Source organism: Malus domestica, chromosome 11 (genome assembly GCF_042453785.1).
Source record: "Malus domestica chromosome 11, GDT2T_hap1".
In the NCBI taxonomy this organism is placed as follows: Eukaryota; Viridiplantae; Streptophyta; class Magnoliopsida; order Rosales; family Rosaceae; genus Malus; species Malus domestica.
The window spans coordinates 34,282,409-34,307,765 of record NC_091671.1 but is presented as its reverse complement, the minus strand read 5'-3'; the positions used below and the strand labels follow the sequence as shown (position 1 = coordinate 34,307,765).

The 25,357-nt window shown below is 37.7% G+C and overlaps 2 protein-coding genes and 1 long non-coding RNA gene across 5 annotated transcripts; 2 read left to right on the top strand and 1 right to left on the bottom strand.

Annotated features, from left to right (window-relative positions):
- The first annotated feature begins 10,654 nt into the window (after positions 1-10,654).
- On the top strand, positions 10,655-14,211 carry LOC103448686 (beta-glucuronosyltransferase GlcAT14B-like). Of its 2 annotated transcripts, none has more exons than XM_008387959.4 (5): positions 10,655-11,081; positions 11,749-12,458; positions 12,546-12,621; positions 12,705-12,820; positions 13,416-14,211. In XM_008387959.4, exons 2-5 carry the CDS (start codon positions 11,888-11,890, stop codon positions 13,913-13,915), a joined length of 1,263 nt encoding a protein of 420 aa, XP_008386181.1. In that variant the 5' UTR covers positions 10,655-11,081; positions 11,749-11,887; the 3' UTR covers positions 13,916-14,211. The 2 variants fall into 2 exon arrangements, with proteins under 2 accessions (XP_008386181.1, XP_008386182.1); XM_008387960.4 differs by having other exon boundaries at positions 10,792-11,205.
- A 402-nt stretch (positions 14,212-14,613) lies between these two features.
- On the top strand, positions 14,614-15,082 carry LOC139189130 (uncharacterized). Its single transcript, XR_011572681.1, has 3 exons — positions 14,614-14,702; positions 14,808-14,898; positions 14,972-15,082. It is a non-coding gene; the product is annotated as an uncharacterized lncRNA (long non-coding RNA).
- A 2,393-nt stretch (positions 15,083-17,475) lies between these two features.
- LOC103448685 (protein SPA1-RELATED 3-like) lies at positions 17,476-23,664 on the bottom strand. Of its 2 annotated transcripts, none has more exons than XR_011572680.1 (8): positions 23,110-23,664; positions 21,718-22,770; positions 21,404-21,561; positions 19,777-20,716; positions 19,510-19,702; positions 19,113-19,424; positions 18,517-18,576; positions 17,476-17,983 (listed from the first exon to the last, which is right to left on the bottom strand). XR_011572680.1 is itself a non-coding variant. In XM_008387958.4 (8 exons), exons 2-8 carry the CDS (start codon positions 22,609-22,611, stop codon positions 17,795-17,797), a joined length of 2,700 nt encoding a protein of 899 aa, XP_008386180.2. In that variant the 5' UTR covers positions 22,612-22,770; positions 23,110-23,664; the 3' UTR covers positions 17,476-17,794. The 2 variants fall into 2 exon arrangements, 1 of the variants encoding a protein (XP_008386180.2); XM_008387958.4 differs by having other exon boundaries at positions 19,556-19,702.
- Positions 23,665-25,357: the final 1,693 nt, after the last annotated feature.

Below are 25,357 nucleotides of genomic sequence, written 5' to 3'. Positions count from 1 at the left end.
CTAACTCGATCTACGACGTTTTGAGGGTGGTGGGGTGAATGACCGTACAAATTGTACAGATGATGAAGAATAGCGAGAGAGAGAGAGAGAGAGAGAGAGAGAGAGAGAGAGAGAGAGAGAGAGAGAGAGAGAGAGAGAGAGAGAGAGAGAGAGAGAGAGAGAGAGAGAGAGAGTGAAGTCAACGTGTGCACGTGTAAGTATGTGTGTGATGGTCCGAATTGGGCATACATATAAACCAACTTAAATTCCAATTGGGCTACCAAATTTAGTCCTAACAACCCTACAAATTTTTCATTGGGTCCAAAGAAATAGGGCATAAGATAATTGGTCCGTTTCTTAGCCCATTTATACATTCATAACCCAACTCTCAAGGGTAAACTCATCTTTTCCACTCTTTCGGGGATAAAATAAATATATATTCGAGACGGGTCGTCACAATTCCCTTGTTTGGATTCATAAACATAGAAATTTAAAATTTTCGTGTGAAAAAAAAACTTGGAATTTGGGACCTCCAATTCCCAAGTTTAAATTCTATGTAAATATGTGTCATTTCTCAATTTCTATGTTTGAGAGTTTAAAAATAACAAATTCTGTATTTAATTCCATTGTTCTTTTAGGTTAACCAAACAAGAAAATTCACAAATTCTAGAAAATAAAATCTCGTCATTTCAATTTCTATCATTTTAAAATTCCTTTAAACTTAAATTTCTTCATCCAAACATAGTGTTAGATTTTAATTCTAACCTTTTAAACACACCCTGGTTTCTTCCAGACTAGAGGGTTTTTTTTTTTTGTCAACTAACAAATGTTTTCTGAAGAATTGCTTGAATTTGTAGTTAAATGTTTGTCATGTGTATAGCAAAAATACTTATAATAAAATGGAAATACTTTCTACAAACGTAGCATAAACAGGTTTATTGATGCACAAAATCAGTGAGGACTTTGGTACAACAGAAAGTGTTAAGTTTGTGACCTTCGCTAGATTGCTCCGGTCACTAGTGTGGATAAGTATGTAAATGGATAAAGACAGGGAAGCAAACATAAGATGTACATGGTTTACCCAGATTGGCTACGTCCACGGAGTAGAGGAGTTCTCATTAATTGTGAAGGGTTTACACAATTACATAGGTTCAAGCTCTCATTTAGTGAGTACAAGTGAATGATTTAGTACAAATGACATTAGGAAATATTGTAAGAGAATGATCTCTATTTATAGAAGAGAGTTTCTAGTTTCATTCTGACATTGACACGTGTCGTGTTGTGATTGGCTTCTGATGTTGACACGTGTCGCGCTATGATTGGCTTCTAATGTCGACACGTATCGCGCTGTGATTGGCCTCCTGGTTAAAAGGAAACTCTTCTGGGTCCTTGACGGTATAACGTTGATCGGTGCTCAGTAGTTTCGGGATTGGCCAAGTATGGTACAAACAGTGCTTCCTTAAGTTCCCGAGTGAGGGAAACTCCTCGGTTGGAGACTTGCGAGATCCAAGCCATTGAGTAATCACGAAACTTCTAAGTACCGAAGTGTGGTATCATTTTCACTTGCCTTATCTGTCTCATATGTAGATGTGGCATCTTCTCTGGAAGTATTTTTCCTCCATCCAGGGGTGGTATTTTTAACCGATGAAGATGTACAAGGTAATGTATCAATTTCACTTGAAGCTTACTTGTAGTTTCGGGCTTGGTTAAGTGCGATACAAACCCTATAGTAGGAGTCCCCCAAGTCGTCGAGTTAGGAGATTTGCTGAATGAGGTAACATACAAGGTAAGCAATCAGACTTCCAAGCAAGCAACCTAGATCGGAAGTTCGACTTCGGCTTCCAGTTGATTGTTCTCCTTCTCCTTGTGTCGTAAACAGCAGCAAGGATAAGGAGAAGCAAATGGAGAAGAGATGATATGACATACTTTTGCTTTTGAAGAAGTAACTTTTTACAGGCTTTTCTTGAACTGGGCTGGAGGGTTTTCTGGTTTCCTCCAGAGTATAAGGCCGACTCAAGAATTTAAGGGTTAAAACAAGTCCATCAAATCTAGAGTACGTTCGACCCTGATGATATGGGATACTTTTGCTGTTGACAAAGTAGCAGATGTATCGGCACATGTTCTGTTATGCTTGTCTCCATATGCTTCCTTGTATCATTCTCACTTGCCCTAGCTGTTCCTCAGGCAGATGTGGTATCTTCTCTGGAAGCATAAAATGTTAAAGATGAGTACTCGAGAGCAATGCCAAGTAAGTAATCAGGCAAGGGGTTCCAGGCAGTCAGTTCCTGACTGGGTTTGATTCCAATTGCTGATTGATTGCGCTCTTTCTCTTTGTCTTGCAGGTAAGAACAAGGCCAAAGGAAAAGACAGGGAAAAAGCATGATATGGGATATTCTTGCTTTTAACCCTGATGATATGAGATACTTTTGCTCTGGTGTGGCTTGTTTGCAGAGGTATTATCGGGGGGAAAAGAAGCTGAGTATTTCGAGAGACTCTACTAAGAGTGCCCTCTCGGATGTGAAGAAAAGTTAAGCATTTTTATTTGTAGGTCTGCCTGGCTATGGAGGATGGAGGTCGACATATATAGGAGTTTCCCTAACAACAAGTAGTAGTGTTATTCATTTACCCTTCTTGGTCATAGCAATGTAATGGGAGCTGCAAGCTTCACGTGTTTTAACTTTGTCAGAGCATTTTGAAAAAGTGGTATGTGGTATCTAGAAAGCTGATGTTGTGTGTGAAGATTGCAGACAAGCTTTATCCAAGGAAATCTGGCTCTCGAAGTTCGGAGAGTGGTGCCTCTTCGATTTTCGAACAAGCAATCATGTCAGGGATCTGGCTCTCGAGATTCAGAGAACGGTGCCTCTTCGATTTTTGAGAAAGCAATCCTATTGGAATTCTGACCCTTGAGATTCGGATAGCAGTGTCTCTTTTATTTTTTAGAAAGTAATCATGTTGGGAGTCTGACTCTTGAGATTCGGAGAGCAGTGTCTCTTCGATTTTTGAGAAAGTAATCTTATTAGGAGTCTGGCTCTCGAGATTCGGAGGGCGGTGCCTTTTCGATTTTTGAGTACGTAATCCTGTTGGGAGTCTAGCTCTCGAGATTCGTGGTACCTCTTCGATTTTTGAGCAAGCAATCTTGTTGGGAGTGTTTTCTCGAATATGAGTAAAGGTTGAGCATTTTTGCTAGTCTGCCTTGCCACGGAGCACGGAGGTTGACACACATTGAGACTTTTTAGTTATCAAGCAGTGATGATGTTCCTTTACCCTTGTGGGTAATAGTAAGGTAACTGGACCTTCAAAATTTATGTGTCTAAACTTTGTCAGAGATTTTTGGCAAAGTTATCTGTGGTACCCGAGGAGCTGATGTTGCGTGTGGAAAGTGGTGCCTCTTCGAAATCCGGAGAGTGGTGCCTCTTCGATTTTTGAACCAACGGCCCTATTGCCCTTTCTTTTATAAAGGCACCAATTGTGTGCAAGAAGTACATTCAGAGAGTTAATGATTGTAGGAATTTTCCCCTTACTTCAGAGATTTATTGCACCTCATTTCTCCTTCATTATTTTTTAGAATGTCTGGTGCATCCGACCGTCGTTTTGACTTGAACTTTGGTGACGAGGCAGCCACAAGATAACATATGACGCCTATCCTTCTTATCCCCTACTGGTCCTTTTACCATTGGGGACTCTGTGATGAAGAATGATATGACCGCTGCGGTAGTGGCCAAGAACCTTCTCACTCCTAAAGATAACAGACTACTTTCCAAACGGTCTGATGAATTGGCTGTTAAGGATTCTCTGGCTCTCAGTGTTCAGTGTGCAGGTTTTGTGTCTAATATGGCCCAACGCCTATTTGCTCGAGCCCGCCAAGTTGAATCAATGGCGGCTGAAGTGATAAGTCTCAAACAGGAGATCAGAGAGCTCAAGCATGAGAATAAACAGTTACACAGGCTCGCACATGACTATGCTACAAACATGAAGAGGAAGCTCGACCAGCTGTAGGAATCTGATGGTTAGATTTTACTTGATCATCAGAAGTTTGTGGGTTTGTTCCAAAAGCATTTATTGCATTCATCTTCTGGGGCTGTACCGCATAATGAAACCCCAAATGATCAACCTTCGGTGCCTCTTCCTTCTGGGGTTCTACCTAGTATTGAGGCTCCCAATAATCACCCTCTGGTGCCTCATCTTTTTGGGGCTCTGCCGACTGCTGAGACTTCTCCTGAGCAACCTTTGTGAAGGCTCCTTCTTGTTTGTTTATTTTGATTCATGTATATGTACATATTTGTAACTTATCGAAGATATCAATAAACAAGTTTTGCTTCATTTCAACGTATTATGTTAATACACCAAGGCCTTCTTCACTAAGTCTTTTGAATTTTTCCTTTTGTTGAAGCTTGTATGTTAAAGCTTTGTGAGTGAAGCATGTAGGTTGAGGTAGTGCTCCCTTAATTTCCCGAGTGAGGAAAACTTCTCGGTTGGAGACTTGAAAAAATCCAAGTCACTGAGTGGTCGTGAGACTTCCGAGTATCAAGGTGCAGTAGCATATGGTAGGAGTCCCCTAAGTCTCCGATCGAGGGAGTTGACGAAGGAGGTGTCTTGCTAGTAGCCAAGTTTCCAAAGTAACAAATTCACCATTTTCCTTTCTAAGTGGTAGCCCAAAAATCCTCCTTCATATATATTTATTATGAAAGTTGTTAGGCCTAAAGAAAAGGAGGCCTAGGAAATTTATTTAATTTTTTTTTTTTTGAATTTTTGAATTTTTGAATAAAAAAAATTAATATATATATATATATATATATATATATATATATATATATATTAAGCTTTATAAGTGAAGTTTTGTTGGGTACCATGAATTGATTTTGCTTCACACTATCTTGATCAAGATAGTGTGAAACTTTTGTAGGTGAAGCTTTTATGTTGAAACTTTGTAGGTTAAACTTTTGTAGGTGAAGCTTTTGTGGTGGGTGAAGCTTTTGTTGGTGAAGCTTTTATGGGTGAAGCTTTTGTGGTGGGGGAAGTTTTTGTGGTAGGGGAAGCTTTTGTGGGTGAAGCTTTTGTGGGTGAAGCTTTTGTTGGTGAAGCTTTTATGGGTGAAGCTTTTGTAGGTGAAGCTTTTATGGTGGGTGAAGCTTTTGTGGTGGATGAAACTTTTGTTGGTGAAGCTTTTGTGGTGGGGGAAGCTTTTGTGGGTGAAGCTTTTATGGTGGGGGAAGCTTTTGTGGGTGAAGCTTTTGTGGGTGAAGCTTTTGTTGATGAAGTTTTTGTAGGTGAAACTTTTGTGGTGGGTGAAACTTTTGTGGGTGGGTGAAACTTTTATGGGTGAAGCTTTTGTTGGTGAAGCTTTTATGGGTGAAGCTTTTGTAGGTGAAGTTATTGTGGGTGAAGCTTTTGTAGGTGAAGCTTTGGAGTTGAAGCTTTGTAGGTGAAGCTTTTGAGTTGAAGCTTTTGTTGGGTACCATGAATTGATTTTGATTCACACTATCTTGATCAAGATAGTGTGAAGCTTTTGAGAATTTGTAGTTATCCTCCATTGATAAAGCTTTTGTTGGTGAAGCTTTGTTGGGTACCACGAATTGATTTTGCTTCACACTATCTTGATCAAGATAGTATGAAACTTTTGAGAATTTGTAGTTGTCCTCCATTGATGAATTTGTGGTGAAGCTTTGTTGGGTACCACGAATTGATTTTGCTTCACACTATCTTGATCAAGATAGTGTGAAGCTTTTGAGAATTTGTATTTGTCCTCCATTGATGAAACTTTGTTGAATTTCCTTTTTTTTTTTTTTTTTAGGAAACTAGAAATTTGAAAATGTGGGAGAGACAACATATACAAATTTTGCTTCCATACTGTTGGGCAAGAGATTGTGATGCAAGTCGCACCTTGTAGTAATCGAAGGTTTGGATGAACCATATAAATTGAATTTGCTTCGAACAATCTTGAATTTGCTTCGAAGGTTTGAGAGTTGTGGTTGAACTCCTTTGATGAAGCTCTTATTGGCACCATAAATTGGTTTTGCTTCACACTGTCTTGATCAAGAGTGTGTGAATTTGAGAATTGTGGTTGCCCTCCATTGATGAAGCTCTTGTTGGCATCATAAATTGGTTTTGCTTCACACTGTCTTGATCAAAAGTGTGTGAAGCTTTCTACGAGTTGTAGTGTTTGCATTGTTACAAAGGAGAAATGTTTGAAGCAAACGTAAGAGGGCTGAATAGCTTGATCTTCGTATGCCATGCACTGAAGTTATTGTTGGCTTGCAATAAGACTTTGTTGGTGACTATAACTCTTGTTGGGCATAAGTGTTCCCCTAGTTAAGTTGTAAAACTTGAGGGTTTTTTATTATTTGTGAATGCTAGGAGTTCACATGTACAAGTTGTACCACTCGTTTTCTGGTTGGTAGAATAAATGGTGAGTTGCTTTCATCACTTGGTTGATGGTACGAAGGTGAGTTCATTCATCACATTTCATCACCTGGTTGGTGGCACGAAGATGAGTTCCTTCTTCACCTAGTTTGTGGCATGAGTGGTAAGTTGCCAAATGATATTAGAGTTGTACATTTCATCATCTGGTTGGTGGCATGAAGGAGAGTACGGATTGTACATTTCATCACCTGGTTTGTGGCATGAAGATGAGTTCCTTCTTCACCTAGTCAGTGGCATGAGTGGCAAGTTGCCAAATGATATTAGAGTACGGGTTGTACATTTCATCACCTGGTTGGTGGCATGAAGAAGAGTACGGGTTGTACATTTCATCACCTAGTTGGTGGCATGAAGATAAGTTCCTTCTTCACCTGATTGGTGGCATGAGTGGCAAGTTGCCAAATGATATTAGAGTACGGGTTGTACATTTCATCACCCGGTTGGTGGCATGAAGGAGAGTACAGGTTGTACATTTCATCACCTGGTTGATAGCACGAAGATGAGTTCATTCTTCACCTAGTTTGTGGCATGAGTGGCAAGTTGCCAAATGATATTAGAGTACGGGTTGTACATTTCATCACCTAGTTGGTGGCATGAAGATGAGTTCATTCTTCACCTGGTTGGTGGCATGAGTGGCAAGTTGCCGAATGATATTAGAGTATGGGTTGTACATTTCATCACCTGGTTTGTGGCATGAAGATGAGTTCCTTCTTCACATTTCATCACCAGGTTGGTGAGAATAATGGCAAGGTGTCGAGGCACATTGTAGCAAGTGTCGAAGATACAAAGTATGTTGAACCCTTTCGAAGCACAGTTGGCTTATGTATGGATGTGTTGGAATGTATGATGTTTATGTATGAATGTGTTGGAATGTATGATGTTTATGTTGATTGATATGAGTGATACTTATGAATGTTTTGTTATGCATGAAGGGATCCATGCTTTTGATATGTGAACCTTGTTGGTTGTAACACTTAGTATCACATACTTTGTGTCAAAGTGCGCATGTTGAAGCTCTGAGTTGAAGTATAAGGGTAGGTCAGTGTAAACCCAATGTTCCAATGCTAGGAACGCAAAAAACTCACAAGAAGTTGTCTGAATTCCCTATTCTTTAAATATTTACTGAATGGCTTGTGTGACAAAAAATCTCAAGCGGTTGAGAGTCAAAACGTTTGTAATGTGTATGCCTTCTTATAATAGCATTTCCTTCAGTACTTAGTCCTCCACTTTGAAAGAGTGAGGCTTGGCCACATAGTCATAATAGTCGACGGTACGTTCACCCATGGTTGTCTTGATACGAACTTTTATCCCTCTTGTTGTAATGGGCTTGCTGAGAGTAAAAATCTTTCCTCTTACCAAAAGACAGATACGTTTGGTGACTTAGCGTGTAGCTAAATGAGGTAGGAGATAATGCAATGGGTGTCTGAAGTGCTAATATCTCCTCACTTGGTAGAACTTGATTTCCACTTCCCACTTGTTGATAGGGGTTAGGGTTCCCTTGGTATGTCTTTGCTTCGGTGGAGAAATGGTTGTAAGCATGTGTCATCACCTTAGAGAAAGTCTTTCAAGTGTTGGCATTGATCATGTACTTGAAGAAAAAATCACGTAGGACTGCCGTGAAGGCCTTGAGGGCGGTCTTGTCATCTACCTCAGCGCAGCGAGAATACTCATGGCTAAAGCGACCAGCATACTCTCATAGTGACTCGTCCAGCTTCTAGCGAATAGTGTACAAGTCATCTGCAGAATGCAAGCGATCGGTCTAGAAGATGTGTTGAGAGACGAACAGTTTCCTCAGTTCCTCAAATGAGTCTATTGTCTCAGGTGAAAGACAGCAATATCAGTTTAAAGCTCCGCCAGAGAGGGTGGAGGGGAAAAAAAGACATCGCTCTTCGTCAGTGTGCATCTGATAAGCCATGGTGGACTTAAAGAGGTTAAAGTGTTCAATTGGATCATCCCTTCCAGTATAGTGTTGTAACCAAGCTTTTGTTTTGTCTTCACTTGAAGGGCGATGTCGATGATCCTTCTTATGAAAGGGCCAGGCCTGGGTTGGTTCCAGTCAGGTATCTTAGCCTGACGTTCGACCTTCAACTTGTTTACTTTCTCAATGAGCTGTAGGACAAAGAGGTCCTGAGTGGAGTCATGTACCACTGAAATTTTCTTTCGTAAGTCTCCATCGCCTATTGGAAGTAGGAAAGTTTGAGCAAGGGCATGTGGTTTTTTCTTGGACTCGCCGTACTGACTTCTAGGGCGAGTCTGTCGAAATACCTCAGAGTCCCATGTACCTTCATGTTCCTCTAGGACCTGTAGTTCCTTCCCTAGATTGGCAGCTGGCATCGGTCGTCGGAGGGGACCGAGTCTTTTAGAAACCCTTGGGTCATTGATCTTCTAGCATATGTGGAGGGGATTCTCTCGACGTTGCTTTAGGAAGTCTCGGCAGTCACAATAAACGGTTTTTGATCATTCCAACCCTTCTGCAATGAGGTGTCTTCCTCCACTTCTTCTGCTTCGGGTCAAAGCATCTGGGTTGAGAAAAGTCTCATATTGATCAATGTTTTGATGATTAGTTCGCTCCTCATCAGGGATACCCATCTCGAAAGGAGGTGACCCTCCTTGTTGGGGGGCACCCAGATGATGGTTGATGTCCACAAGGGCAATGAGCTCGCGTGTTTGAGTACGCCTAGTTTCGTGGAGCGTCTCAAAGAGTTTCTCATACTGCTCCTGGAGGACCTCATTCTTCATTGCTATCTTGTTGTTCTGAGCTTCTAGCTCATCGACTTTAGCTTGAAGAACAACCATTTTTCCTTCATTCTTTCGTTGTTTCGCACTAGGTGCAAGAGGGGTGTCATTCTGTGTGTTGTGGCTTCCTTTGCTCCCCATGTTGTCAAAAGAGAGTGTACGAAAGGTGGAAACCAACTTGGCAAAGCTGAAGAGAGTGGGAATAAGTGTCGTTCCCATAGACGGCGCCAAATATTGATGCACAAAATCAGTGAGGACTTTGGTACAACAAAAAGTGTTAAGTCTGTGACCTTCGCTAGATTGCTCCGGTCACTAGTGTGGATAAGTATGTAAATGGATAGAGACAGGGAAGCAAACACAAGATGTATGTGGTTCACCCAGATTAGCTATGTCCACAAAGTAAAGGAGTTCTCATTAATTGTGAATGGTTTACACAATTACATAGGTTCAAGCTCTCCTTTAATGAGTACAAGTGAATGATTTAGTACAAATGACATTAGGAAATATTGTGAGAGAATGATCTCTATTTATAGAAGAGAGTTTTTAGTTTCATTCTGACATTGACACGTGTCGTGTTGTGATTGGTTTCTGATGTTGACACGTGTCGCGCTATGATTGGCTTCTGATGTCGACACGTGTCGCGCTGTGATTGGCCTCCTGGTTGGAATGAAACTCTTCTGGGTCCTTGACGGTATAACATTAACCGGTGCTCAATAGTTTCGGGATTGGTCAAGTATGGTACAAATAAGGTTAATACGAGATTAAAGAATTTAATTTGACCAAACAACTTACCTTTTATTTTAGAAATTGTTATTAGCACTCCAAAAATCGCATTCTACACTCTTCATTAGTGTATTTTTCTTTCTAATTATAAAAAGTTTGGAGTGTCAATAACAATTTCCTTTATTTTATTTTTTTTTTAATTTATGAAACCTTTTTTTTTAGAACAAACGATATTAAATTCGCCTTTAACGAAAATTGAACATAAGATTTCTCACTCATAAGTGAAAATGAATATCATTAAATTGTAGTATTAAGTGGTTATTTATAAAACCTTTTATTCCCCTTAAACGGGTCATTATTTGTAAGTTTGTAAATGCTTTCTTTCACAATTAAATTTTTTTTTTGGTCAAAGTCACAATTAAATATTTTGGTTTGACCAGAAAACAATCACTTATTCTCCTTAATTTTACGATACGAAAGAGAGATGAAACTAATGCCAAAGATAACAATTCAATGAAATCCTACACTCAATAGGTGACAAACGACAGCCGTTGATCTGCATTACCTTGCCCCACATGGAATCCACCACATTAATTTGTAAGAATAGGATTTTTCTCGGTTCCAAATCTTCTTTTTCTATATTTAATCGTGATCGTGATCGTTTAAATAAAAAATAATTAAAGAAAAAGGGAATTTAGAGGAAAAAAAATCCTAATTCAATTAGTAATTACAGCTGAAAACTACATCGAGGAAAAATATAAAACAAAAACCGAATTTTGTTGATTTGAGGAAGCTCCAGATACTACCCGTCACGTTGCCAAGATTGAAATCGTTATCAGCAATCTAATAAAAACTTTACCGTTTCTCCTCCGAAAACAGAAAAAGTAGAGGAAAGTGAAACGCAGAGAGAATGTAACAGCAGATGAACAAAGATACGGAAAGCAGTTGAAATCAGTTGCCGTGTTGTGTTGGTGAATCCCAGATAGAAGAGACCCAACAAAACCAAAACGCCTGGGTCTCCGAGTCCAGGTGTGAGGCAAACAAACATTCACGTTCGTTCCCTTTTAAATACCATCAAGCTCCCCACTTCCCCCGCCCTGTCCCTCTCCTCTCTCTCTCTCCTCTCGCATGATTCTGTCTCTCTCCAAATCTCCTTTTTGTTTATTCCTCAACGTGCACAGAGGCTCTTGCTCTTCATCTTGTCCACCAGAAAAAGATATCAACAGGTTCTACTTCCTCTCACATCTCTCGCTCTCCCTCAATAAAGTTTACATCTTTGTATCGGAACGCTTCCAACTTTTCTGGGTTTTATTTATTTTGTATTTTCGAGCTCACGATTCAGCTGCCTTGGTATGTGACATCTGATTTCTGGTTTGTTCTTTTCTTGTTGGGTTTCACAAAACTGCGATTTTCTGATCTGGGTTTCCCCTTTGTTTTGCATAACTGAGTCAATATTTGATTTTTTTTATTACTCTCTGCAGATATTCCATATTGTTATTAGGGATACAAAATTTGGAATTTGCTTCTGCTTAGACATATAGTTTTTGCTACTAATTGTGTCACTGTCAGTGCAAATATCTGATATTTTATTTGTATTGACTAATTGGAAACAAGGTTGCAGTCCAGTCTTTTGGTATATATTTTAATTTGTTTTGTTTGAATTCCGTTGTTCCGTTGTCGATTTTCTCGATGCTCCAATTGTGTATCTTGTGCCATTACTTTTTGTTTGGTTGATGATAATTTTATAAAATAGTATTGTTTTGGCAGTTCTTAGCACCAATTTGTCAGCTAAATGTATACGGCAACGCTACAATATTCTTTGTTTTACCATAACTACGTAACAATTTATGAATCTAATGTATGTATTTTAATATTTGGTATTTGATTCAACAGCTGTTGCAAAAGTCTTGACTTTGGAATATTTACGAGAAAGTAGTCTTAATCTACATCTCATTCGGATGCGCTTGATCAGTTGAGGAACACGGTTATGTGGCAATAGATTGATTGGAAGAACCCATCATAAGGTTTGGTAATGGGGTCTGCAGTGGAGAAGAAATGGCTAGTCCCTCTTGTCATAAGCTCTGTCATCTGCATATTCCTTCTAGCTACTTCCTTGAACTCGGGTCTCGTCTCTTCACGAAACGCAATCAATTCGATCTTTTCCCTTTTACCATCTAGGGTAGTAACAAATCAATCTAGTCCAGCTTTTGCTGAGACAATAATTTCACAAAGTCCACCCCCTCCTCCGCTACCAGCGATTCCTCGCTTTGCTTATCTAATTTCCGGATCAAAAGGAGATTTGGAAAAGCTTTGGAGAACTCTCAAAGCGCTTTACCATCCGTTGAATCAATATGTTCTTCATTTAGACCTTGAGTCTCCGGTAGCAGAAAGATTGGAGCTTGCTTCGCGAGTGGACAACGAGACTCTCTTTAATACAGTTGGGAATGTGTTTGTGATCAAGAAAGCTAATATGGTAACTTACAGAGGGCCAACAATGGTTGCTAATACTCTTCATGCCTGCGCAATTCTTCTCAGGAGGAGTAAGGATTGGGATTGGTTTATCAATCTCAGCGCCTCGGATTATCCACTTGTTACTCAAGATGGTGAGTCCATATCAATTACGGTTGTAAACTTATCTTAAAATGTGAGTTTTTGTGCTAAAAGAAACTGTTCAAAATGTTTTCATGCAGATCTTATTCACACGTTTTCAACTTTAAACCGAAATCTGAATTTCATTGAGCACACAAGCCAACTTGGCTGGAAAGAGTGAGTTCTCTCTCTCTGGACATGTATAGAATGCTTACATATTTATTACTATCACTGATGCTATGTTTACTTTCATCTTTTAGGGAAAAACGAGCAATGCCCTTGATTTTAGACCCTGGTCTCTACTCATCTAAAAAACAGGATGTTTTTTGGGTTACACCGAGGCGAACATTGCCCACTGCATTTAAATTGTTTACTGGTGAGTATTTTACTTTTCTCTAGATCTCTGGCCGCTCACAATTTTTAACCTGACAAATCAAAACTTCATGTAGAGAAGACTAACTTATAAATCTTGACATAGAACATTCAGTGAAATATATGTTTTTATTAATGTTCTTGTATATGCTGTTGCCTAGTTTGTTCTTTCTTCTGCTGAGAAGAAATAGCCTGGTTACTGGAATTCTTAGTGAGCCGTATGGGGGATTTACATAAAAACATAACCGGTGTGATAATCTCATTTGTTATCTTGTTTGTAACATGTCTACTGCCTTTCCACAGAAAAGGTTTACTGGAAAGTTGAGGGGGTTATTTACAGGGATGAAATTTGGTTTCGATATTTCACATTGAATCAGTGAATCAATTTGAAAACTAGATTTATTTACTTCGAACAATTTGTGAGCAGACTACATTAACTGAATCAGTAGCTCTTCAATTAGTATAGAGTATGTTTTTTTCTCCCTATAAAACCGATAGTGTTGGCTATACTCTTAGGATATATTATTTTATCCTGCATGCAGCATTGCCAGTTTTGCTCTTTGTTTTGCACAATCAGTTAATATGCACCTCTGTTGCAGGTTCGGCATGGATGGTCTTATCACGCTGGTTCGTCGAGTATTGTGTTTGGGGTTGGGACAATCTTCCGAGGACCCTTCTCATGTATTACACAAACTTTGTTTCTTCACCGGAAGGCTACTTTCACACTGTTATATGCAATGAGCCGGAGTTTGCCAAAACTGCCGTCAACCATGATTTGCACTATATTTCTTGGGACATTCCTCCCAAGCAGCATCCCCACACCCTCAACATTAATGACACAAACAAGATGACTGCAAGCGGTGCTGCCTTTGCTCGGAAGTTCAGACACGATGACCCTGTCCTGGACAGGATCGATAAGGAATTACTTCACCGAAGAAAAGACAGCTTCACTCCCGGCGGCTGGTGTGCTGGCAAACCCAAATGCTCCAGGGTTGGGAACCCGAACAAGATCAAACCAGGTCCGGGCGCCGACAGGCTTCGCCACCTCGTGAGTAGGCTTGCCTTGACAGCTAAGTTTGGTCAAAACCAGTGTAAATAGATTGTGTGGAAATTCTTGAAAATTGAATCGGTGAAAGAAAAAGAAGAGAACTCGTATCAACAGGCTAAGACAACAGTTTGTTGGGAATTTAAGGGATATCATCGAGTTTTGATGCGAAGTTTGATAGAGTTAAGGTTGATGAGGAAGATTAAGATTAGTGTCCCTTTGAGCATATCCTTAAGTTGTCACATTCTGGAAACCAAACAGGTGTTTGGTCGGCATCATTGTTTCTGTAGGTTGATTATATATCTAGAACTTTTACAATCATACATTAATATACTGTTACTGTTCATCCACCTTGCGTTTTTTCTTCTTTTCGGAACTTTGGAACTAGAATTTTGGCCTTTGCTTGTAATCATAACGGGTACAAATGATTGGTAATTTAAAAAACTATACTTGTCGATTTGATAACTATTTTGTTTTCGCTTTTTTTTTTCCCTAGCGTTAGTGATAGTGGATAAATACATGGGATAGATTGAAAAGTGGAGAAGGGTGACGGGAGAGATGTAAATGACAAGGAAACGCACATAAAGTGAAAATTAAAAACCAAAATCTAAAAGTCATAAAGTTGTATGCACTTGTAAGATTTTGTTTTCATTCATTCTTCCTTCTTTTTCCTCCTCTTTTGAGCTGTTTTAGAGTCCTTTTGAGGTATCTCACCACACATCGATAGCGGAATAATTCTTCTCTTCATGCAGTCCCGATATCACGTGAGGCGGCAACATACTGGTTTTCGAGTTAAACAATACAGACCAAAACATAACCGGTGAACCCCATAATTGTTAAGGTTAGAAATTCCAAATCTTTGCTTGTTTTCTATTTAGACCAACCCCTTGAGTAGAGCTATAAAGTCTTTTAACGTAACTGAAATTTACCTAATTTTTGTTGGCAGCCAAAATTAGAAATTGACAAAAGCAATTTAAGCAATTGTACTGAATACTGATAAGGGATACTGACATAATGCTGGCTACACAATAAGCTGGGTGAGGATAATCTTCTATTGTTATACAAATCTTAAAATAATTACTACACCTTTAATTGTGGTGTTTGCAACAGATTGGGTGGCAGAAGATATCAACGATTTGACTCTTCGTGATTAGAGGAAGTCAAGAACAAATCAAAGGGTGGCCGGACTTCCATCACCGAGCCTCCTCCATTTAAAAAAAATGCAAATGCAGTAAGTGAATTAGGTTTGTTAATCGCTTCATGCGTTGAAGTTTGAATCTTCTTATCTCTTGATTTATAATCCTTTAAGAAAGGGAATTATTTTTTTTTTCGCTTTATGCACACTTATGTTTGCTCTTGTTTGTCAGTGATATGTTAAATCTAAAAGCATCTGCAATAGAAGTCCTTACACCAACTTTGAGGACTTATTTAGGGGCTTTAAAGAAATATTTGAATCCTTAAAAAGAATATTGTCTGCAATGCAATGAGAAATGCTTATAGTTTAATCTCTAAATGTAAGGACTAAAATATCAAAATGTATTGTTCATTTGTTGAAGTATTGTGACCACTGATAAAAAAAAAAAAAATTTAAAAATTAAAAAAAAATTAAAAATTAAAAATTAAAAAAAAAAAAACTTATCTCTACCATTGATTTTTCAAGAGTTAAAAAAACAAAACTATATGAGAAAATTAAATGAGAAGCTGTCACACGTGGGTTGTTTCAAAAAACAAGGAGAAAAAAACATAAAAAGCAGCAGCATTCTCACTCAAAATTAATATGGGTCATTTGAGTTCCTATATGTAGTCCTCATAATTGATAATTTCTTTGAGGTATCCAACGAGTCCCTATACATTGAAATACTTTGAAAACTTCAATTCCAACTCATTGGAAGCGTTTTGTCCTTAAATTTAGAGACTATACGGTTGTAGGGACTCTATTAGAGATGCTCTAATGACCAAGAACAAACAAATATTGTGCAAAAAATCATAAAAAATAAAACTTTCATTTGAATTTTTTTTAATCTTTTTTTTTTTTTAAATCAAAATTTTCAAACTCTTTTCATTAGTTTTCCTAAGTTTAAAAGGACAGAACTGGTAATAAGAACATAACATGCATGACCAAAACCTCATTAACCGAAAAGAAAAAAGAATTGGTCCATTTGGGTGAATCTATTAAGATGTGGTATTTGAATTTAATTTTTTAGAGTAAATTGGTTACTTCTTTAAAATGGTTAAGGAAATTTGCATTAATTTACACAATCAGTCAGCTACATCACAAGAATTTTTTTGAACAACGTACCTTAAAGAGTCGGGTATGTGAGTTAAGTCGCACAATATAAAGTAATTCGAATTTTTCCATTATCAAACATTAAACCTATAAAGGTGAAGAGGACTAGCACTAATTCACATTACCAAATAGGAAGAAACATAGGTTCATAAGTATTTGAAATTACATGACATGTGAATTTTATTAGCAATAAAATTAGTCCAATTAATCAATTCCTCTCAAGATAAACAGACAATGCTATACAACCCAACTTCTTAACCCGAACCAACATGACATTAGCACATTGGGTGGCACTATCTACACACTTTTCTAAATTTTCGGCCATTGAATTGAATTAATTGAAGATAATCAGATGATAAAAATTAACAGAAAATGTGCGTAGGGTAAAGAGGAGCATGTGAGTAGCACTACCCTAATCCCTATCACATTAAGTCTACAACATGATTGTGTGTTTTATCACTGTTCTAAAAATCCCCGCCTAGTGCCGCCTAGGCGCTAGGTGGTTGGTCACCATCCTGATTAATGCTTAGGTGTTTGAAAATTAAGAAAATGCGCCTAGACCTATTAAGGCGCCCATCTAGACCATCTAGTCCGCCCAGACCCGCCTAGGTTGCGACTCACTTAGACATAAAATAGATAACTTTCATTTTGCATTTGATTTTTTCAATAAATTGTAATAGACTTGTTGAATACTTAAATGAACACACATTATATGTTTGTTCCCATGTTTTTATTATGTCCAATAGCTCATAATAGATATATCATTCTATTTTATAATTTATGATGAAATCATATATATTTTAAGTATAAACATACACTTATTTACACAAAAAATAATAGATTTAATTAAATTCACCTAAGCTCTAGGCCCCAACCCACCGTCCGACTAGCGCCTAGCGTCTTTTAGAACTTTGTGTTTTATACAATGGTAGTGTGTCCCAGACATGTCGTATCATACCCAAAAAAAAGAGTAAATGAAAAGTTGAAAGCATTTTCCAAATCCATATATGATTTAGTTTGAGGAAGTGATTTCCACTCATCAAGGGACAAATATGGAAAATCAAGTAGTGAAATGGCCTCTCACCTTTAAACCAATTGAAACAATGGTCCTTCAACTTTAACTCAATTATAGCAGTACTCCTTCCAACACGGCTCATTTGACTAAATTCTGACAAAGTTAACAAAAATGACCATAATTGCATGTTTTAATAAGTTAAGGAACCAATGGTCATAAATTTTTAATTAAGAGACCATTGCTTCAATTTTTAAAATAGAGAGTAATACTACAATTTTCTCATTTAGAAGACAAAACATAGAAAGAGATGAATTCGAAAATTATAGATATATAAATTGATTTGAATTGTATTAAAAATTACACAGAAATACCAATTTTTGTACCCTTCTATTTCCTTTAAATTTCTATCTACACATAGCAATTGAACAAGAACATTCTCACTTTTCTCATTAACCACTTATCCCGCTAATCATCTAATACCAAAATTTGCAATGTTGCTTGGAAACATTGAGTTCCTATGACCTAAAGCCCATATGAGCTAACAAGCTTCTCTGGCATAAGATTCTTTTACCTCATTTTCTCCTCAACACCCCATATATCCTGCCAGATTCAAGAATCACCTTGGAGATCATCAAACCATCTCCAAAATTTTTATATTCCCCGTCGAATTTGCAGCAATTAAGGTGGAGGTTTGGCCTCGCCAACAAACGGAAGAGATAAACTGTGCAGCATCATCTGTGTCATGGCCGGAAAGTGAGTCTGTGTTCTGAAACTTGTATGACAATGCCGGCATTGGAAAAGCCTTGTGGTAGATGAAAACCTGATCAATCAAAGAACATAATTATCATTCATTAAATATGACCAAAACGAGATGCATTGTCTGTTCAAAATTCATTTGACAGTTTTCAATGAGACACATTTGATTAGTAAACGGATAGGTAAGATCCTTCTTAGGCTTGCATAAGTAACTTCTGCAATTTACCTTATCTTTTCAAACAGCACGTCACATTCTTTTCAAACGAGTCACTACAAAGTAAAACAGTTACACCGAAGAAAACTACGTAGCTAGCTGATATACTAATCTCAAAGCATGTTTCTTCCTTATTTTTAGAAGAGGTCATTTTTCTCAAACTTTTAGACGAAAGCTTTGGAAACCTTTAACTAAATACATATATCGTATCCCCACACCCACAATGAAAGTTCATCCTATCACATTAGCCCTCCTTTGAACCCTACAGAATTTTCCAGTGAACATAAGAAAATAGAAATTTGGGTTCACTGGTCGTAGCATGATAGAAGCCAGATACGAACAACCCGTGCATGGGGTAAATTGAAGATGTTTGTCTAAATTACCTCATTAGTCTCTGAGCCTGTAGCAATGTAACCATCAGAAACTGACAACCCCACAAAGTTCTGCAACAAGGGAAACACGCATAAGCTATAAATCATAGACCACTACGGCCATATTAAACTTGCATCTAATAGACGAAAATAACTATCAGGGCTCAAAATAACATTGTTTAGATGCAAATGACTAACTTTGAAAAACTGCATAAAAGATTTACTCGTTTACAAACTATGTTCTTTAGCGGTTTTCCTTCATAAATATCGATAACATTGAAGATTGCATTTGAATAAGAAGATTTTGCAGTTAAAGACTCATGGCGGAAAACTTTGGTCATCCGAAAGCGACAAAAAAAATTTAAATTAGTAAATTGGTCAATGAAGAACAATATTTCATTATCCACCACAAGTTTAGGTTATAGAATCAGCCTATATTGGAAGGTTCTGAAATATTTACAGGAAAACATTTGCATCAAATATTAAAAATATTCATCATGTATTTAAGCTTCTGAAATATATTTGCACCTAGTAGAACACAATTATTATATACCAATTTCAGATCAATCTCATAAAGCACCCCTAGAATTGCTTTAATAAAATAATACCTTCACATTCGTGTGGCCGGTGAATGATAGAACTGGAGTGTCAATGACCCGAGATGAGGACATTGACAAATCCCAAAGCTTCACCGTATTGTCAGTGGACGCAGAAACGAGATTTGTCCCATCCACAAATTTGACATAACTCACGGTTTTGTTGTGTCCGATCAATGTGCACAGAGGAACCTTTGAGTTACGAAGATCATAGTAGTAAATTTTATGATCCGCTGAACCAAAGGCAAGGGAACGACTAGAGTCCAATGGAAACTGTACGCAGCAGACATTCGCCTTTGTTTTAATTGTACCAATACTTACTCCCTGCAGAAGCGACCCACAAAGAGAATCAGCTTATCAGACATCCAGAATTAGACATACACGTCATGCATACAGATCAATGCAGTACGTTTAGTTTCAAAGCTGACATCCACCAAATGCAAAAGTAGAATTGCCTGATTGATACTCCATAGCTTTACAGAACCATCATCACTCCCGCTAGCCAACATTGTTGGGTCTGCTGATGAAAAATCAATGGACCATACACGCCTTTCATGTTCTCTCATCTCCGTAAACAATTGACTTCTTGTAACATCCCATACCTGAAAATGTTAAGCAATTTAGTTAAAACAAGCTAATAAGTCATAACTTGAATCACAAATAAGGCTTGACTTACCTGCACCACACCTTCAAAGTTACTTGAAGCAATCTGGCTTTTGATATAACTATTCCAACATATACTGCTTAGCTTTGACCTGCTAGCCATTTCAACCACGGGATAGTGGATATCACGATCCTCATTTGTTATTGTGTCACATTCAAATACTTTGATTTTCTTATTAACACCAGCTGTAGCAAAAAATTCTCCATCACGATCAAAACTAAGTGAGCATACTAGATTTGAAGTATTTAAAAGATCCCCTTGCTTCAAATCTGCCTTCACTTTTAATTTCGAGAAAGACAGATACTTGCACAATCCCTCAAGAAATGGATCTATCCAACCACTTCGTCTACCTCCACTATGTTGTTCTTTTGATTGCAAATTATTGACAGAACTTCTTTCAGTTACAACAGAACTACTTATTGGTGAATGTTTAGCCGGTTTAGCTGACTGCTTTACGGGCCTCCATCTCGTTAAAAAATATGCCGCCTCTAGCTTTTTAAAGTTCTTCATCAATCTAGAACTTCTCGAGAGAACACCTTGATTTTCAGTATCCGTCTTCTGACCATCCAAATTATCATCACTTTCCTCTACGTTGTGAACCCAGATGCCTGTTCTGGACCTTTTTCTGGACCCACTAGCAGAATCATCATCGTCAATAATATTCATAGACGGGAAACTTGAGGTCGAATCATCTTCCTTCACCAGTTGTGGGATTGAACTGCCCTTTTTCTTAGAAGTTATTTGGTGCTTCATAACTTCGTTAATATCACAACACAGAAACGAAAGAGTATTTTGCAACTTATCTGCAGATTCCTGTTTCCCTTGTTGTATGAGCAGCAGGAATTCCAGCAATAATTCCTGCTCCTCTATTTTCTCTCTAAGCTCTATTGCCGCTTCACGTTCTTCTAAATCAACTCTTGGTTCATTCAGGAATTCACTTTGTTGCAACTCACTGAAACAAAAGACAAAGTAGATTTAGATATTGTGACCCCGCTGGAGGTATAGTATGTATCACAAAAGAAACAGGAGAGAGTTATTTTACAAGTCAGTAGAAGAGGAAAAGATGCAGAACAAAGTGAAAGATACAAGGGGATTTATGAACTACAAGACCAAATTATAGAAAATGGCATAAAATGGAGTATTTCATGACGTAATGAATTACAGATATATGTAATGCAGTTTATATATACAGCAATTACTTCCATGAAACTCGGGGACCGAAATCCTATTACACAATACAAGATAAACCTGTATATGTAGGGCAGTTGCTAACCAGATACCCTATGTTACGAAGAAATTTTTTAACATCTAGTCAATCAGCCAACTTTTCAGTGCAATTGAAAAATCTACTTCCACTTATATAGCCATGTTAATCTAGTGGCTTCTTCTCCTAATGCTTCTAATCCTTTATTTGCCAACACCAATCGAATACATGAATTTCACTGGTTGGAAAATCTACGGAAACCTTCCTACTGACCTAACCTAAGTTTGACGTGCACGGACTTCTTTGAGAACGGAATTCCACTTCCAAGATATATTGGCACTTATGCACAGTATTATTTTAGGCTGAATATATAGTAGCTTTTGAAAAGAAAAATCAACGTCTGAGATGGAAGGCCATTTTGTGAGGAGTATTCACCACATTTTTGGCCGGCTATTTGGCTCAGGGTGCAGTAGCCATAAACAAAACGAAGCCTCTTTAGGCCATTTCAGCAGCAATTGAGGAGGAAGAACTCGATGTCTCAGACTAGACATTGTCCTGCTCTTTTCTTCTCTTGAGCTGAGTGGACAGAATAACTGGTCACAAGCACCACCGCGTTAGTCCACGAAAACAAAAACACAAGAACTCTGAACAAAAACAACTTTTACCATTACATAAAATGATAACTGAATGCTGAAGATCTTATTTAACTTATACTACAGATAAACAATTGAAAGCTTTTATTTACGAACCTCAAAAAGAAGAACCCCTAACCGATAAATGTCTGAAGCACATGAACTCGATCCAGCAGAAACCTCTTCTGGACTAGTATACCAACTGGTCTCCATAAGCAATATATGTTTCATTGGAAATGGTTGTCTCTTATCTTCTAGTTCAACATTTCGGTCTCTGATTCCATTTTCACTCTCTTGTACCAACGATTCGCGTGCTGCATAGATTGAACTTGACTGCATGCAACTCGTTTCCGACAAGGCATTTGGAGTTGTCATAGACTGAAATTTTTCTCTTCCTAAGTTCCTTCGTTGCTGACGCAAATTACGATGCAAGAGAGAGTGAAAATCCTTAATTTCTTCAGTTGGGCTGTTTAACTCATCCTCGGGAGAATCAGTGCCAGAATCTGAACAAGATGCAGACTCGATAAAGGAGATGTGGTTGAAAGATGACATGACGAAACATGAAGGTCGCACATTATGAACAACAATCCCTTGCGAATGTGCTACATTAACAATTTCCACTATTTGCCTAAATACATGCAAGCATTCAAATACATCAACAGATCGATCCGGTTTATCCAACCACTGCCTCAAGCTAACATCACCCCATTCAATAGCTCGGACAAAACGGTCAACCGCCACCTCATCCTCACAAACCCCGGACAATCCACCCTGGTTTGTAAGGTCATCAGTGTGTGCCACCACAACACTATCTCTCTCCTTTCTCAAATCCGAATCCTGAAATGCCTCAGCCGACGAGCCAAACCGTCCAGCCCGATGAACCCTTGGATTCCGGTTTGAGACTCTGGAAGTATTCAACCCTCTAGAGCTATCAGAATTCTGCCCAGCAGACTCGGATGAGCCTTCCATTGTTATCCGCCTATAGCAGCATGAATGCCAGAACACACACATCCAATACACGGAGGAGTTCTCCGACTTCTAATGCACTCTCTCACTTCCACCATCTTGAATCAGAAGCTCATTCTGCGGCGCAAATAGATACAGCGAAAATCGAGTCTCTCATCAAGCACAGCAAGTTCTTGACTTCACAAACAAATAACAGATTCCCAGCTGCCCACAATCACAAAACTAATTAATAAGCTTAACTATGCAAACTTTGAACCCAGAAAACAGGAAAAAGCATTCCACCAACACAATAACAATGATCTGACAAAAAGTAAGAACAGATTCACAAAACCCAATTCACAATTCAAATACACAGTCACATACATGAAATTTCCAACACAGTTTCTAAGAACAAACAATCTCAACCACCATCACCAACAAAAACCCACCAAGAAAAAGCTCTCTTGCTCAATACTCAAAACACAAAGACAAGTCTATATATAGCATGAAAGAGAGAGAGAGAGAGAGAGAGAGAGAGAGAGAGAGAGAGAGAGAGAGAACTACCAGTATCACCATGAAAATGGAGTTGTGTGTTCTGTGTTCTGCTAGGCCAACCAGAAGAGAAACAGCACAACTTTTTTGAAGCGGCACTACTCAGACGAAACCTCCACAGCCTTATAAATTCCCCAATATTTTCTCAACAAGAAAACAAACAAAATCTCCCCACAAAAAACACAGACCGTTTGTAAATTAAAAACCCAGAAAAATAAACAAAAAAAGATTATACATTTATTTTTTAATTTTCTCAAGTCCCGTATTATATTACTATTTTTTTGCCTCCCGAGAGCAAAGAGAGACCACTCTTTCTACTTTAGGCATTACCATCTTCTTTATCCTCCCGCTTTATTCCAAACTACCAACGTGGCTCAACAAACACCTCTTCCTCTCAAAAGCCCAGATCCAAAACAGTAGATTAGATAAACCTTGTGGGTCATCGGTGGAAGATACTATTTGATAAAGTGCAATCATGATTCATCTCCCTCCAAACTATGCTGCAAACTCGGTATCTTGTACATATCCTTTCAAGGATAGTACTTGCATCCTTATGTAGGGCTGCTCATGTTTTTTGATCTCGCGAATAGTGTATTTATAATCCGAATTATTTAATTTTTAAATTTATATTGTGATGATTATCTTTACAAAATGACATATAAATCAAATACAAATAAATAATATAAGTGACAAGTAATAAGAAATGAGTATTTAAGTCTAGCATTTTATAAATATTTTGAAAATTAATTTTATCTAGACTTTCGTTTGTTAATGATCTTAATGTGTTTTTGATATTCTAATTTTTATCAATGACCTTTGTGTTTGCATGCGATCCAATATTCTAATAGATATAGTATTAATTTTTCACACATGCGTTTGAAGTTTGAAACTCTCCTCTCACCTAAATTATTTTAATAATTTCAAACCTCCCCTAATAATAATAAATTTACAAGAAAATATATATATATATATATATATATATATATATATGTGTTTCCGTATTTGATGTGACAACATGATTTCAAATTCACTCAAATTATAAAATTTAAAAAAATCTTAACATGGTTCACAATAATTTTTAATCACTTAGTCATTAGTGGAGTTAATTTTTTGATTAATTTAATAAGAAACGGCGAATCGCTCATCGTTGTCCCAAAATCGGAAGAAGAACCTCTTCCCAAAGTAGAAATTGCTAAACTTCTAATCAGGGTTCAAAAGCAAAGCAATAAACAAATGATTAGTTTAATCTCATTGAACAAACATAAAACTAATCTAATCTAATTGGTGTGGAGAAGATAAGTGCCAGATGTATTAAAAAAGCCACATTATTTATAGGGAGTTGTTGGCCTCTTATGCCATCAGCAATCTGCATACCTAACCCTAATCCTCCACCATAAACCCTAATAATTAAAGATTAAAGTATAAATTAATTATAAAACAATCCCTCACCTCAAATCAAAAGTAACACATATCCCAACACCACCCCCACCAGCCAAAATCCCAGCAAACCCAAACAAGAGATATCACATGGGATGGTACATCATGTGTCATTACATAAATAGTGGGTTATGTATGTCAAAAAGTTAATAACTTAACAAATATAATTTTCCACTACTTACATAAAAATATGTAGTGTATCATCTATATTCACGTCACAATTAAAAGTTTCTTCCCAAACAGCCCTTCCATTTCTCACTTACCCATGCACAAAGTATAAATATAATTTGGATGTTGATGCATGTAAAGTTCATAATGTATCAACGTCGAATGCGATTTCATAGGTGTAGCATCCTTCAACAAATGTTAAGTTTGGTGTTCTAAAAATCGGTCTAGGTGCTAGGCGGTGACAGACCGATGCGATTTAAGCTGAAATGTTGAGAAAAATAAGGTAGGGGCTAGGAGGCTGCCTAGGCTGGTTAGATGGTTCCATTGTTTTAATTATTTTTTTAATTAAGTTAAAGGTTTTTCTAAATAACCTACTTAATTAGTGAATTTTCAAATTTTGTTTTTTATTTTTCTTATTTTTTGCTACATTTTTAAGTGATGATGGCAATATGACTTAAGTTTTAATTTTTAACTTTCTTAAAGTCTCAATACAAGTATATTTTTATTTTTTAAATATAAGTAGGCATTTATTTATATGTTATATAATAAATTTAATTAAATCTGTTTAGTCCGCCTAGTCGTCTAGACGCTAGGCCCCAATCCCCCGTCGACTAGCGCCTAGTGCTTTTTAGAACCTTGATCAAATTACATGTTC